A 17,725-nucleotide genomic window follows, 5' to 3' on the forward strand; every position below is an offset into this window, starting at 1 on the left:
TAGTTATTAAACATCCTCGCTGAACTTAGCCCGTCCATTGATTATTGTATCTACTTCTTCTTTATAAACAATGTATGTCAATGAATAAAGCCTATTTATTAGTATTATTATTATTATATAACATATGTATTGATAATTGACCGTTTGAAGATATACAATCGCTGGAAGAAATGGATGTCTGCACTAAATTTTTCGTAGTTATGCTATTATAGTTAATCAGTATTATATAGTTTATTCTTTCCAAGTCGATGTGCGAAAGATACTTTTGAAATAATAAAAGTTGATACAATCTATAAAGACAGTGAAACATAATGCCAAACATATTTATTTCAGATCACAAAATTTGTGTACAAAATAAGAGTTCAGTTAAACTATATTTCAGTGTTTCACCGTTGTAAACATGCATTTGGAAAAGTGGAAGGCAGTGTCTTGAGGTGTGGCCATTTTCACAACGCACTTCGAGAGTATTTCGTTAGCTGTAGTTTCATCTTTAATGTAGGCGTGAATTTTTTCTCGTACTGCCTCTTCATTAACATCTCCAGAGTCATTCATCAGCCCTTCTTTCTTCGCGAAACAGATCAGGTGCTCTTTCAGTTTGCTGTCATCAATGAATTCTCCTTGCATCATTTTTCCTATGATATCAGGAGAAACACCACTTTCTGCGAGACATGCATTGTGGATTTCCATCATCATTTGTTTGCTATCATCGGATAGACACTGCAGAAAAAAATTTTGTAAAATGGAAGTATGATTGTTTACGAATGTAATATTAGTTTGAATTCTATCATTTTCATTATCAAGCAACTTTTATGTAAGTATTCACTGTCAGTTCGAGTGATAGTGCTTTCATCTCTCAAATGATTTTTCAAAAATTCATACATTTTTCACCGATATTGTATACTATTTTTGTAGGACAAACTGTTTTGGATGATTATATATGAAAATCTGGTGCTGATTCGAATGAAAATACGCTATTCTTGAAATATTTCAATGGACAACTTGACTCACGTTGGGTAACATTCAAGATTTTGGACGATACAAGAAAGTCACATAGGAATTGAAAGGTTCATATCACTATAAATCAAACCAAATAAATCTATATTCAATGACAGAAGAACAATGACAATCAGCTAGAAAGGCTGAATGTTCAATATGTGGATTGAAAATCCACATGCAAAAAGTTCATTCTGAATCATTTAATACTACAAGTCCCTATGAAAACTCCAATCCCGATAATAATTTCCAGCAAGAATCCACTTACAGGATTTGAGACGAGATATACATACTGTTAAACGTATTCCGAAGGCTGCAATCACCCTCACAAAATGAATTAACGAATGTGTATCCAGGAATTCTTCAACTAATTGTGAAAATTTGCTCATGTTTGCTCATAGAAGTTTCAATATTCAGAGAACTGAAGATAATCGAAAAATTTCAATCACAACAATAGATAAGAAAAATTTGAATAGATCTTATAGCATCACCAAATTGACTAATTGTTATGTCAAAATTTCTGATAAACATAAAAATTATAAGAACAACCTCAAAACACAAGTACTCTCGAACGTCTCTGATGGTGATATAACAATAGCTGCAACATTGGAAGAATTACGAAGATATGCTGAGCTATAGTTCCGGTAGTTGTGGCGAATATCTTTCGAATTCCTCAATGAATCTTCGCAATATGCTTCTTTTTGGAAATGTAGATCAAGACATACGTGCTATTTTATCTGGTGCTTCTTCATGTGCCCTAAAAAAGGCAGGTGGCCTGCGTCCCACAGCTGTTGGAAATTTATATCGACGTTCAGTAGCGAAACTTGTTTGTTTCAATCTACAAAAAAGTCTTTGAAATCTATTTCGTCCCCAACAGTTTGGATTCGAAACAAGTGGTTGCGAAGCAGTAGCCCATGCTGCACAATGTTATATTAATAAAAATCCTAACCCAGTTGAAGAAGTTTTTCTGAAACTTGATTTTGCTAACTCCATACCAGAAATATATCCTTTTCTTGAACAATGTTATAGAAAACCTTTTTTTTAATATTTGGCAACTAAATTATAATGTCCGAACAAAGAGTACAACAGGGAGATCCACTCGGACCACTATTGTTCTGTCTTTGTCCATCATCTTATAACTGAAAATATCCACTGAATTCAACGGCTGGTATCTGAATGATGGTTCAATAAGTGACAAAGCAAATGTGATATTAGAAAATTTTCGTAACACAATAACTTATTCGAAAGACCTGAGACACAATTTCGAGAACTGTGAACTCATTTTACTGGATAAACAAGACCCTAACATCATCGATCAATTAGACTTAACGTGTAAGGTAAGACCCTCGTTAGTCCTTAGCTCGCACAAGTTTCTCAACTTCTGAGAGTTTTCGTTCATATGGGGGCGATAGCTGATTAACGGAAAAACAGATTTTTCAAACAGCTCCTGGTGTACGTGAGACTGAAAAACCCAATTGATTTCTTCTTGGTGCCCCACTATCTGAAGATGTCTTGAAATATTCTTAGGAAAAAAATCACAATCACTATTTCACCAACACATGTTGGATTTCATTTATTGAAGAATTCATTGGTGACTCCAAAGTTATCGTATATTTTGAGGTGCAGCCCGACTTGGCATGACGAACAGGTATTACATAATGGATAACGATTACATGGATAACGAATTAAGAAGGATGCTGAAACTCATCACCAATAACCGTATCGAAGAGAAAACTTGGTTACAGTTTCAGTTTCTAGAGGACGATAAGGGATTTGTTCAGCCACTTCACTCATTTTGCAATCATTTCTGATAGAAATCTTCTCACAATACCCAAACACAATATCTGATTGTTTTTTTGATCGTGGCAAATCTCTTTGTGAATCCAGAACTGACCAAAAATAAAAGTTGAAGATATCAAAAACTAGAGGGCATGGGATAAACCATCACTAGATCAAGCAACTAGTATTCTACTAAAAATGAGAATCGTCCTTTTGCAGTAACTGTGAAAATATCTGGTGCTTGGTTGAATGCTATTCCTGATGAATCAGGTACTCATTGATTGGGCTGCCCTTTTAGCGCTGGACGCTCATCTCGTCATTGTACACTGAACGATCTAATCAAAAGAGCATTAACTACAGCAAAAATTCCTGCGATTTTGGAACCCACAGATACAAGTCGAAACGACGGGAAAAGGCCGGATGGTATGACACGTGTTTCATGGAAAAACGGTGAATCGGTTGTTTGGGACTTCACTTATGTAGATACATTAGCAACGTGCCATCTTGCTGCCACTCCTGCGAATGCCTGTGCTGTTCCAAAAATATTAGTATTTGGGAAATGGCTTTACACGTGTCACCTATTACCCCGAAATCTCTTGTGAATGGAGAAGCATACGTCCTCTTTTATGAAACGAAATCGCACCTTTGAGATAACTGAGAGGATGTTTGAAGGTGATTGACAATGTTTCATGATGAATTTCACTAGTTCGGACTTCCATTGTCTACTATATAAAATGATTTGAAATCCCTGAAACAACTGAAAAAGAAGAATTAAAAATGAGATAGCTGAAAATCACCCGAAGACGATTGTAGATACTAACAATCGAAACGTCGTGAACTAACGTGACTTGAAATCTCTTCACTTTTTATTTTCTTTCTATTTTCATTTCTTTATTTTTATTTATTCAATTGTTCTATTTTTACTTGTATTTTATTTCACTATTATTTCATTTCAGGTTTATTTTGGTTGATATAATTATTATTTTCAGCTATCTCATTTTTAATTCTTCTTTTTTAGTTGTTTCAGGGATTTCAAATCATTTTATATAGTAGACAATGGAAGTCCGAACTAGTGAAATTCAACTGAGAGGATGTTTATTCATGCTCCTATACCAATATATTTGACATATGTGAATATGTTTTTTAATTGTTTACCTTATTGAAAAAAACTAATTGATGACCCTCCAAGTACTGAAATCATTTGAATTGAAGGGGTTATATTTTTAGGAGTGATTAATTTTTGGGAAAAAAAATCATCTAAATCATCTAAGCAAATTGGAAAACTCTGAAAATGCCAATGGTTTGGAAAATATAAAAAATCAGGTGAAAATTATTCATTTTATTGAAAATGTGCTTCAAGCCAAACCAAAAATAATGGGTAACTTATATAATTGATTCAATTCGAAGAATATGTTTCAGCTAATTTTCACCAGAAAATCAAGAAGCAATTCAATGATAGAATTGCTTCTTGAATTAAGAAACCGAACCATAACCTGGAGCAAACTCTTTTTCCACACCAAAACAAAAATACTGTCCTTCGACGCTCCTGATGATGCTGACCCAGTCAGCATCATCAGGAGATGATGAAAACTGGATGTTGCGTCTTAGTTAAACCTATTTGAATATCAATAGCTCAGATGATGAGGATTATGTACCTAACATTTATCAGGTTTCTAGTTTCAATTGCCACGTGAGACAGTGAACAAACTGACTGTTTGGAATATAACGTTTTGTGATATTCATGGATATCGTTCCAGATTTTTCGATTTCTGAACTGTCATAGGCATCTTGTTGTCATGCACTTATCCTGTGGCTGTTGTCTAAAGCACGTTGAGCTGCACTAAACATGTCTGATCTACGAAACCGAATATGTGAAATATGTTATTTGAAACACGTTATTATTTTTCTCTTAGTTCGTAAATCATTTCGTAAATCTGTCTTTTCCAACTCTTCCACCTTGTTGTTCAGGTTGCTGAACACTTGTTGAAAGCCAGATTTGTGTTTATTGTTTTCTTTAAACAAATTTAACAGTTTCTACATATTAACCAACATGGGCCAAATTTCTGAAAAATGAAATATAAAACTGCTTAAAGAAAACAAAATCCGACTGGTGGGCCGTAGTCCAATGGAACCTGTCGTACCAAACGTTTCGTCTGCCACTGCATCAGACTTTATCAGTGGCGAGGACGAAGGTTATATTTTAATCTATCAATCGATGCTGAGATTTCGAAATATAACCATATCTAGCCAAATAGGATATGATCGGTCACAACAAATAGCTGACAATCGAAGTAATTCTAATTTTGTAAACTGACCCTGAGTCAGAGATTAACGATGAAAACTGAAGGGCCTTTCTGAGGATGAATGTGAGGATGAAAACATCATTTGAATACAGCCATAGAATATAAGACAAATCAGAAACTGTGTGATCATTATCAAGTCATTGATCAATTTTCTCAAAAATTCTGACAAGAGAATTCAGGCTTTGAAAGACAATGTCAAACCAAATGTTTCCAAGCCAGGGTGGAATAATTTGGTCCCAATGTGTAACACAAGAGAGGTGGAGAATCATGATGGATTATTGTGGTGCAGATATATTTATAAAGCAATCATGGAAACACCGAAGCGATTGAGTTACAGTTCAGATTGGAAGGGCAACATTTTTTTAAACCTACACTCATTCATTCATTTTATTTGTAGATAATACCTGCTTATGTAAAATCCTTCAATCACCTTCATGTAGTCTATCATCGGCTAGACTGACGAAGACAAATATTACTTTGTAAAATTTTCAAGTCTGCCAAATATTTACATATAAACGGGGATTTTGAACTTCCAAACTAACACTGAAGAATTGTGCATTCGCTTGCAATTGCAATCTCATTTCTGCATGCTTTTATTGACCAAATGCAATTTGCGAATCAATGATCGCAGGTCCACTTTGTCGATATTTTCGTTTTGTATGAAAAATTTTCGGACTCAGACATACTTGAACAGAAGATAAATATGTGGCAAATAAGACGAAAAAATTAAGACTAAATTGAGAGACCAATCGGTTTGATAGAGGCTTTCACAGTAGAAGTCACGATTAGAGAGAATGAAGTCATTCGCTGCAATTCATATTTTTTTTGCACTATTCGACTTTCAAATGATATTACGAGAATTCTCAAATATCTGGCATTCAGCTAGTCTTTCAAGATAGAAAGCTGTCTAAAATCCCAGATACTACACTCACTTGTGCGATAAAATTATTTCAAATTCGTTAGCCACTACTTTTAGACATCCATGGTGATAACTGAAAAGCGATTTGCCTTTCTTCTCTGTGAGAAGACCGATAGTAAAGAAAGTTTTGCTCATTGAATAAGTGAGTAGATCGTTATACTATCATCTTAAATGTATATATACCATAGTGTATTGGAGATTTCTGTGAAAATGTTACACAGGGTAACATCCTTCACTACGTGTACTATGTTACGAGAGTCATAAATTCGATTCTGAAAGTGGGAGCTATTTTGAGAGAACCTAATTGAGCAGTACTAGTTTTTCGATGACACAAACACTGCGTCTGCTTTGATGCAGGAATAGGAAAGCTAGTCACATCAAATAATATCGGGGAAGGAAGGTTTTGACTTACTACTTCTCCATCTTCATACAAAAAAATGTGTGAATTTTCCAAAGAAAGGAAAGAAGCCCATAATTTTAAAATAAACTTTCCACAAAGAGGTATAGATCATGCAAAGAAGTAACTTTCAGACTCGAACTGGAAGAAAAAGCCATCACGAAACCATTACTTTTCTATAAACATTGTACACGAAATGAAAAATATTTTTGAAACAACTACTTTCATATGAACAATGAATTATACAAAAAACACTTTATCTCATTCAGTTTGTACCTACTCCAAACATTCGTTATGGAGTTGAATCAGATATCATTCAAAGGATTGCTACACAATATATTATATGAAAGAGGTACAATTTCAATTACATGGAACACTCATCCTTAAAGGTGGACATCTGAAGTTTTGGAATAAGACACTTACTTTATTGCCTCTTCAGAACCAATCTAAACAATATTACAAGATGAAGCACATGAATTTACGACTCTATCTCACAAATAATTTGAATCTACTCATGTCATCGATGACAGTACGTTATGCCATTCATTCGCTTATTTGATTCGATCCCTCAGGAATTTTGTTTGAATTGATTAGGGTATATTTTCAGGAGATATTAATTTTTGGAAAAAAAGGTTTTGGCTTTTTACTTCTCCATCCAAGAGAGCTTTTTCTTCCAGTTTGTGTCTGGAATTAACTCCTTTGCATGATCTACACATCTTTGTGAACTTTTCATTTCCAAATTAATTGTATCATTACTGTCTTTGGAAGTATCATTTTTCTGTATAGAAATGGAGAAGTAGAAAGTCGGAACCTTTTTTCCCAAGAATTAATATCTTCTAAACATATGCATATATCAATTTGAAGAAAATAATCATAACTCAATACCTGATTCAACACACGCTGACTCTTCTATACCTTTCTCTGAAGTTATTGGTTCAGCTTTCGACTGTGAGAAACATGACAAAATGGTATAATTAATAAAATAGGTCCATCACTCCTCATGCCACTAATATCTTAGTTCCAAAAACCGAAAAATAACTGTTTTCCAATGGTATGTCTATCAAAGAAATGTGAGAAATCGCTTGACACTATTTTAGATGATGATACCCTGATAATTTGTGGAAAGCATATAGCCTCACTATAATATAGGAAAGCTGATCAAAAAGATATGAGAAGAATCTGTCAACAGAACTCAGAAGCAAATCCTTACGAACCAGAAAATAATTCGAAAATAATTCAGTAAAATCACAAATTTCTCAGAGTTGACAGTTTTTTTAGAAACGTTTATTTTTCCTGAATGCTTCGTGAGAAGAGTACAATAGAATCCTTGTGCTATTTCTACAAAAAATTCTTAACTAGATAGAAAAAATAAAAATTATTTCAGAAGAATATTTGAAAAAGTTCGACGAAAGCTTAAGTTTCTGGAATATTCAGAAAAAATATTCTCAAATTTTGGTGGAATATCAGATACAAAAAAAAAGAAATATATTCACCCATTTTCCTGGAATTGAAGCACACACGATCAGGGCAATCAGTAAAACCTTCATTCTTTACCACGATAGATGGGAACAGCTTCTCCAATGATATTCAAGACACTAAACTGACAAATTTATACCAAATGAATACACACATTTTGGAGTCGTACTTTGTATTCATTCAGGTACAATTATAATCATGTCGCAATACATAAGTACGATTTTCTAATAACATATCATTTCATGAATACCTTGAAAAAAGTTTTAGCAATAATCTTCAAAGCGTAGTTCCTCTATTGACACTGAATGACATGAAATGTTTTTTTTTCATAATTATAGTTATCTCAGAACAATCATGTTCAACATGTTGTTCACTATTCGGAAATGAATTGCATCACTTGATCATGATAGAATTGAGCTAATTGGAATTGTAATGATATCATTGTTGAGAAAACAAACTTCAAAACTAATTCATGGTAGTGATCCGTTTTTCATTCTTGTTCGATTTATGACTCATTTGTTTTGTAGACATTCATATTGAATATAGGATAGAGGAACATAACTTTTGTCTGATTTCTACTAAGTTTTTCATTTGTTACCACCAGTTTTGGTTTATTGTCTTGAGAATGGTTTAATGAACCGAAACCGATCATGTCAAGTCTTGAGAATGGTTTGATGAACCGAAACGGTCGTAGCAAATGAAAAACAGTAGCAATCAGACAATAACTTTTTTAGAAATTGCTGCAGTATTTACCACGTATTTTTTCGCTTTTCATCCTTCAATTCAAAATGGCTCACCATATCCAGTTGTCAAACAAAAAAAATTACCACAAACGAGACATGAAGACCAATATGGTCGATAATTGATTTTCTCAATTGGATTCAAAAGATGGATTGTTATTCTGAACATAAATGACACATTTAAAAATATATAATAGATGGGGCGGTCAGAACTTTCTACATAACAAATACAGGTTTACAACTCTCTTGGTAGTCCATCCGAAAATACGTCTCACGATTCGTTTCTGCAGCACAAAAAAATTCTGACGACATTTTTGTCCTTTTCCAACTCATGATGTTTTTCATGCGTTTCATGTCAAAGTTGGCCGCGATCGCTTTTGCAGAAACACTGTTAATGTGGAGATCCCAGGTGAGTCAATAATTCATATTAGCAACTGAAAATTTTACTTTTTGCTAATGTCAACTGCGTAATGTAAACTACAAGGAGCAAATGGAGACTCTTCAAGAAGAAGAAAAAATATAATGCTTCAAATGATACTCAAGATCTCATTTGAGGAGAATCAGGCATATGTTCTGGAGCCACTGATTTTGTTGAATTACTAATCGATTTTCACGAGTTCATATTGCCTCACACAAGTGTTCTTCATTTTCTGAATATACTACTTTGATTTGTTCACATAAAAATTGTGATAAAATGAAATTTCTGTCATTAGTTGTTCAGAAAAAGCGGAGCTTTGGAGTCAGATTGTTTTTCCAAAAATCAGATGAAACATTTCATTTTGTACCTCTCTTTCTATTCAGTTTCTGAATACATGGAATGTGTTTCATCTTCAATAAGAATTCAGTATAATTCAGCTTGTAGAATATACTCACTTCTCACTTATTTTCGTCAAATTCATTCCAATTGATTACATCTTATTAGCACAGTGTGTTATTAGGTAGGCTAAAAAGTTCGTAGAATAACTAACAGATGGCGCTACTAGCACCCAATCCTAATTATTTTTAGTTACCCCTAACCTTCAAAAGCCACGTGCACAAATTTTATAGTTGTTGGACCATTATTTTGTGAAATAGAATATTTTGAGTGAGGCAACTTTTGTTAGTTTGAAGAAAGCGAATTAAAAGGAATTTCGTGTGTTGATAACACATTTTTCTGCGAAAAAAAAATACTGTTGAAGTCAAGGTTTGGCTTGATAGATATTATTCGAACTTTACACCAGGAAAATCAATCATTGAGAAGTGGTTTGCTGAATTTGAACGAAGTGAAATGAGCACGCAGTGGACGCCCCAAAGAGTCTGTTACCGATGAAAACTTAAAAAAGTCCACCAAATGATTTCAGATGGCCGGAAAGTGAAGTTGATAGAGATAGCTGAGGCTCTCAAGATTTCGAAGGAACGTGTTGGGCATATCGTGCATGAATATTTGGGTATGCGAAAGTGTTCAAAAAGGGTTCCGCGCGAGCTCACAATCTACCGAAAACACCAACGAATTGATGATTCTGAGAGGTGTTGGAAGCTGTTCCACCATGAAAAACTCGACTTTATGGGTCGATATCTTGAAACACGGCTCCATCATTTCAGTCGGCTGACAAGGTTTGATATCAGTATTTTGCGATGCGCCTGGTATAATATTCATCAACAATCATGAAAAAAAAAATCATCCACAGATTGTTACATAGCGTTATTGGAGCATGTGTAGGAAAAAATCGTGGAAAAACGGCCTCATTATATGGGGCTCTTTCTTTCGTAACTCGCACAGTTTTCATAAAGGCATACACTTTGAATCAATTTGAAATAATTGACTCAATTCAGAAAATTATATAATTTATCAATGATATATATTATACCAATGTCAATTATATCTATTACATCATAAATTATTGATTCCAAGTTAGCATTCGAAGGATCATTAAGAAAATTACAACTTTCAAAACGCATGAACTAACTCATTATCGGAAAAGCACGTTTTGTGATAGCCAAAGTATTAGAGCAAATTTTGAGATAGATTCATTGTTTGACAAGTTTACAGTTACATGATTTCTGCAAGTCTGTTGAGAGATGAGGATGAAACTGAGACAAAATTTATAGTATATTACGTGCCAAGTAGGATAAGAAGCGTTAGCCGAGTGCGATAATTCGCGAGTGGAGGTGATTGGCCCTATTCTCGAAGTGCGTAATATAATTTTTCTACGACTGAACGTAGGAAGGAATGATACAATATATTTGTTCGAGATTATGGCTTTGGATCATGAACTCCTTTAGTCATTATTTATTCACACACGTCGTGAGTGAATAAATAAATTTGAAGACATTTAAATAATATAATAATTTCAAAAATTAGTACGAACGGGTACTTTTTGGTCTGTAAAATATTTTTAGATCCTTTCGCTTGGCTGTTATAGTTCATGGAATTAACGGAAGTATGCTTTGCTTTAGAGGCGTCTGGCAAATGAAATATGATTGGCTGTCGGCTGGTGAGGTTGAATAAATTCATTAACCTTTATGTTGTGTCTCAGTATTTCTAAATTGTTGCAAAAATTATTGAAAGGAAAAAGTGGAAATATGTTACCTTCGAAAACAAATATTAGCCATCGTGAGCTTCCTTTTAATGAGTTCATTTATTTGTTCAGTGGTAAGCGTCGACGATTTCTTCGGTTTATAATCATCAGATTTGCGTTTCAAAGGGGCACGTAACTTGGAATATTTGCTGAGGTTCACATTTTTCTTGATATTCAGGATACTTCTTAGTGTGGAGCAAATTACCCATAATGACGATGGTTTTAAAGTTTTTGCTAAATCTTCGAAATAAACGGAAAGAATGGTTTCGGAAAAGAAAGTAATCTTTTTCTTCTCTCTCCAACTCATATAATTTTCGAAATTATAATCGTATTTTCCTCTTGATTTTGCTGGCAACAAATTATTCATCGCAATATTTGCTTGCTCGGTAATATCTGGTGAGGTAGCACAAATTTCTTGATCATTGTTGTTGATACACGGATTACTAGATTCATTACCAACCCACAAACTGTTGAACAATAAATTTACTGGAAATATGATTTTCATTTTGATTATACAGATAATTTGGAGAAAAAATTCACTGATTTTGGCTTTTGGACAGGTGAATGTATTCATGAGATTATGTTTATAAGAGTAAATGTTACATATCTCATCATTTTTCAAAATTTCTCACGGAAGTTGCCGGCATTAATTTAGAATACACGTGTATTCTAAATGAGCCAATACCTACCTGCCGTCAAACACGCGATGATTAGTTTAAGATGTATGAAGTTAAAAAGAATATACAAATAATATACAGTGTGGTACCTTTAACTGGAATAAATTCAGTAGAATTGTAGCAGAATGTTTCTTGCAAAATTCCTGAGACAGGTCGATTTTGTTTTCAAGAGAGATATATTTCTACATTCTAATGAACCAAATTACATGCATCCCTTACATAGGGTAGCTACCCCCTAAATTTTTTTAAATAGCAATAAGGGTTGATTTGTATTAAATTTCAAAGACATATTATTCCTCTAAACAGCAGTGCTCGATTTTTAAAATTCCGTCGATTAGTTTCCGAGATACTATCAATTTAATAATTTGCATAAAAAATTAGCATTTTTCAAATTATCCTCATGTCTTATGAAAAATGCACAGCTTTGAAGAAAATGTTTAAACAGGTCGATTTTGCCTTCAAGGGAGAAACATTTTAACAATGTAATAAATCAAATTACGTACACTCCTAAGCAGGGTAGCTACCCCTAGAAAATTATTAAATAGCAATAAAGGTTGGGTTGTAATGTGCTTTAGAAACAATTTATTTCCCTTAACAACAGTAATCGATTTTTGAAATTTGATCAAGGAGATTATAGTGAACTATCTAGTTTTACAATAAACATAAGGGTAACGGTTAAAAAAAATTGTACAAATAAGATTCAATTTTATAGATGCTCAAAGTGTTCACCATGTACATGCTGTAGATGGATTGGCAGAAGAGGTGCAATTGAGTGGCCGGCACGCTCTCCTGACCTTACCCCACTTGACTTTTTCTTATGGGGATACCTCAAAACCAAAATTTATGTAACGAAACCAGAAACCATACATGAACTCCAAGAACGCATTCGGCATGAAATCCGTCAAATATCTCCAGACATTTTGAAAAATGTAAGAAATGAATTTTACCATCGGCTTGGACTATGCCAGCATGTACTTGGTGAACACTTTGAGCGTCTATTAAATTAAATCTTATTTGTACCATTTTTTTTTAACCGTTACCCTTATGTTTATTGTAAAACTAGATAGTTCACTATAATCTCCTTGATCAAATTTCAAAAATCGATTACTGTTGTTAAGGGAAATAAATTGTTTCTAAAGCACATTACAACCCAACCTTTATTGCTATTCAATAATTTTCTAGGGGTAGCTACCCTGCTTAGGAGTGTACGTAATTTGATTTATTACATTGTTAAAATGTTTCTCCCTTGAAGGCAGAATCGACCTGTTTAAACATTTTCTTCAAAGCTGTGCATTTTTCATAAGACATGAGGATAATTTGAAAAATGCTAATTTTTTATGCAAATTATTAAATTGATAGTATCTCGGAAACTAATCGACGAAATTTTAAAAATCGAGCACTGCTGTTTAGAGGAATAATATGTCTTTAAAATTTAATACAAATCAACCCTTATTGCTATTTAAAAAAATTTAGGGGTTAGCTACCCTATGTAAGGGATGCATGTAATTTGGTTCATTAGAATGTAGAAATGTATCTCTGTTGAAAACAAAATCGACCTGTCTCAGGAATTTTGCAAGAAACATTCTGCTACAATTCTACTGAATTTATTCCAGTTAAAGGTACCACACTGTATAATTGTATATGGCATGTTTTTTTGACGTAACAATGTTTATAAAATAAAATATATAATTCCTGAAAAGTGTCGAAGAAATCAATATTATGTATAAACACAGGCTTCTATTTACTTTTATAAAAAGAATAGACATTCAAGATTTCAATTACCTACCTGATAATATGAATGGGAAAATTTAAATGAGCATGATTAATGTATTAACAATTATGTATGTGTAAAAACAGTTTTCCAGGAAGAAAGTTCTGATTCCGATTCAAAATGAGATTTGATTGAGCTCCTTGAAAGAATTTGGGAGATGATTTTAAAGATTAACATTTGTTGAATTTCCAGAAAATCGTGATAGTTTGTACCGAGGGTGTATATGAACAGATTTGCGTTTTTCGTACCATGATGATGATAACCCAGATGCAGTGAATTCTTTTTATGAATTCCACTCAGTTTTGGAAAGCGGCTTAACGTAGTCGTTATGATTGACACTCAGCAGTAAACTGACTATCTGTTTGAATCTGAAAAATTTGATGGAATGCGAAGAAATATCCCACAAAACTACTCCATATGTTAATGGAACGAAGCAAATTATATTTCTTCTTACTCAGTTCATCAATGATTATATATACCATGATGAATTCCAGCTGAAAATCAGTCCTAGAAGTTATTTTCGCTACTCATAGTATTTGAGATCGTGAACAGAACTTCTGAGTCTTGATCTATGTCCTTCGCCTATGTCCTGATGATTCCATCAGATATTATTATAGTAATGCCATCTGCGAAAAGTAGCCATTTACTGGGTGGAATGAAATGGCTAGAATCATAAGAATATATCAAAAATAGCAGTGCCCTCAAAACCAATTTCCGAGGTACACCATTCTTTATAATATTATACTTAGAAAAGCTTCTATACATATCCAATAATTGGTCCTATTCCGTAGGTTAGGTTAGGTCCGAAGTGAGTGGGTCTATTTAACCCTCCACCGCAACACGCAAGGGTTTATTATGGCTCTCCTAAGGATGACTGAAATAACCTGAATGGTACTCCTCTCACACCATGAAACATCAATTATTCAAAAAGACCGTTGAGTGGGACGTCGTCGATCACTTCAAATAAATCACAAATCATTAATGTCACATGTTCAAATCTCTTGAGACTCTGGATAACTAGATTCAAATTTTGTCCATTGTTGATCTACGTGCTTTGAAGCCATACTGATTTTTACTGAATAATTTGTTGGTTTAAAAAAAGTTCATTAACATTATTTCGATGATTTTTCCCAAAACTGAAACGATTGATAGGAGGCCAATTGTATCAACGAGTCAAACAAAAGTTTCAGAGGATGTATGAATGCTTCAATAATATTCTCTATCATTGCAGTGTTTATACCGCAAATATTTGATCAAGAATAATTTTTTCAAGAGATCACTACATCGATTATCTCTGATGCCATTGTAAGTCCGAAAGTAATGAAGAAATTGATGATATATATATATATATATATATATATATATATATATATATATATATATATATATATATATATATATATATATATATATATATATATATATATATATATATATCATCAATTTCTCGACCCAGTTTATACGGATTTCTCGAAAGCTTTCGTCAAAGGGTATTATGCAATATTAATTTCGGAATTAAACAACACTGGTATGTCAGTTCAATAATTATATCGCAAATTTGTGGTGAAATTCAACGGGTGTATCTCTGATTAATATGGAAACAACTCAAGTGTTCTGCAGAGATCAAATTTGGGATCACTGCTATTTGCTCCTTCATCAATGATCTCTTGCATCTCCTAGAAAAAATACTCTTCTCAGACAATTCCAGATGCTTCAAAAACATTCAAACTGTAAGACATTGTGTTCACTTCATAAATACATTGAGAAAATATATAACCGAACTACTAAAAAAAGGTACTTTACTATGGATGAATATATTATCGAAAGCTTCCCTTTACGAAAGAGCCTAAGTGAGAAAATTGGAAAAATTTTCCTCCACAGGAAAAAATAAGTCAAAGATCTTGAGAATTTTTTATGATGTTAAAAAATGTTTTTTCTTGCCACGCGTTTCACTAACCAAGTTAGTATCATCAGAATGTTAATGTATTTATACACATCTGAACGAAGCATCATTTCACTCGATAAGGGTTATTGAATTATTTCTATTGACTCATTGTTTTATTACAGGTAGGAGACAGGTATATATGTATATATGTATATATATATGTATATATATATATATATATATATATATATATATATATATATATATATATATATATATATATTCCAAAATTAAATTCTACAAAAAGGATTTGAAGCTTTATATCATCTATTCATTATCTGCGAGCGCTTTCGACAGTTGGTAGTACTGTCATCTTCTGACAGCAGCAGTAGAATTTAATATTGAAATACTCAAAATAAAGGAAACTTAGTTGCATCAATCAATATATATATATATATATATATATATATATATATTTATATATATATGAATAAATAGATAAGTACCGGGCAGGCGGTCGTCGATTGAAGACAAAATGATAAAAAACCAAGAAAGTACTTGCCATCGGAAAACGAATCCACAAGTTTCTAGAAATGATATGAAATCTAGAAAGGTTAATGCAGTCAAGCTGCTGGAAAATAATTCCATGAAAATCAAAAAATAAATAGATAAGTACTCTTTGATTATTCTCATATTGATTTCAATTTGAGAGCCACCGGTATACAGCTGTTTCAGCCTATTGGTTGATTGGTCAAACCACCAACACTGACATAAAAACTTGGCAAGTTGACTTGGGTGTCACACCAATAGGTCGTTCCACTTATGTTTCGCTTGCGTTTACGCAGCTAAATCAATATGGGAATGATAAAAAAGTACTTATCTATTTATTTATATATATATATATATATATATATATATATATATATATATATAAAGAAGGTGAATGTATAGCAATGAACTAGTGAATTGTGGAGTTCATGTATTTTTCTATTGAATAGAAGCAATGTTCAGTCAATGTTTTTTAAAATGTATTTCTTAAAAATATGCATGCTGAGCTTTGTTAGGCCTTCATTAAGTTTATTGTACAAATTCAAGTTGGGAGAGTTGGAAGAAGACAGTCTGAACTTGTTTGGCCTCACCTGACTATTATATCGGATGAGATAGTTGGAGAAGTCTGAGTTCAACTTTCGATTTTCCCTATTTCTGTGCAATTCATTATGGGTTTGATGTATAGTGATGCAAGGAAGTGGAATTATTCGATTTTTGATGAAAAATGGCCTACAAGGTTGGTCGTAGCGCGTACCTCCAATTATTCTCAATGCCCTTTTTTGCAACTTGAATACTTTTGTTGCCTGACTAGAATTTCCCCATAAAATGGCATCATAGCTTATATGCGAATGGAAGAGGAAGTGAGATGTAGTCAATAGCACACCTTTGTTCACAATATTTTTCCGTTTACGCAGCAAAAATAGTTGGCTAGACAGTTTATTGCATAGATGGTTTATGTGCCTATTCCACTTTAATTCATCATCGAGAGTTATCCCCAGAAGTTTAGCAGTGGATCCATTCGAAATGTTTTTATTAGGGGAGAATATGATGTGCTGGGTCTTATCATTGTTCATTTTGAGTTGATTTGTCGTAAACCACAGTTCTGCTCTAGAGGCAGTAGTCGCCATAAGTTCATTGAGTACAAGTCGACTATAATGCGAATTTATTAATGAAGTGTCGTCTTCAGCAAATGCAATACACATATCCGAAAACAAGTAATGAAATATATCATTGACATAAATGGTGAACAACAATGGCCCAAGTACGGATCCCTGTGGCACTCCATGATCAGTACGATTCCGTAGCGAAGTAGTTCCGTTGACAGATATCACTTGTTGACGGTTGGTTAAATAGGACTTTACGAGATTCAGTGGGGTTCCTCTCACCACATAGAGCTCGAGCTTTGCCAGCAGCTGCTCATGTGAGGCACAGTCAAACGCCTTAGATAAGTCACAGAGTGTTAGACCTGTTAACTTTCCAGTCTCAAGACTCTCAACTATTCCTCCCATGACTATGTTTACCGCCTGGGCCGTGGAACAATTCGTCCGAAATCCATATAGAGAACAGTGAATTGTGTTGTATTTACCAAAGAAACAATAAAGCTGATTTTTCAGCACCAACGGGCTGCTTGGAATTTTACCCCTGTTCATATACCTTATTCCACATATATCGATTTCTA

The 17,725-nt window shown here is 33.4% G+C and overlaps 2 protein-coding genes across 3 annotated transcripts in view; both read right to left on the bottom strand.

Annotated features, from left to right (window-relative positions):
* The window catches only part of Dscam4 (Down syndrome cell adhesion molecule 4), a 585,723-nt gene that overhangs the window by 210,045 nt on the left and 357,953 nt on the right, over nucleotides 1-17,725 (bottom strand). The gene's annotated exons all lie outside the window — the stretch shown is intronic.
* On the bottom strand, nucleotides 310-8,043 carry LOC111517337 (B1 protein). Its single transcript, XM_023173453.2, has 2 exons — nucleotides 7,885-8,043; nucleotides 310-717 (listed from the first exon to the last, which is right to left on the bottom strand). Exons 1-2 carry the CDS (start codon nucleotides 7,936-7,938, stop codon nucleotides 379-381), a joined length of 393 nt encoding a protein of 130 aa, XP_023029221.2. The 5' UTR covers nucleotides 7,939-8,043; the 3' UTR covers nucleotides 310-378.

Source organism: Leptinotarsa decemlineata, unplaced genomic scaffold (genome assembly GCF_025532065.1).
Source record: "Leptinotarsa decemlineata unplaced genomic scaffold, Ldec_3_MD MMD2_tig00026299_RagTag_RagTag, whole genome shotgun sequence".
NCBI lineage: Eukaryota > Metazoa > Arthropoda > Insecta > Coleoptera > Chrysomelidae > Leptinotarsa > Leptinotarsa decemlineata.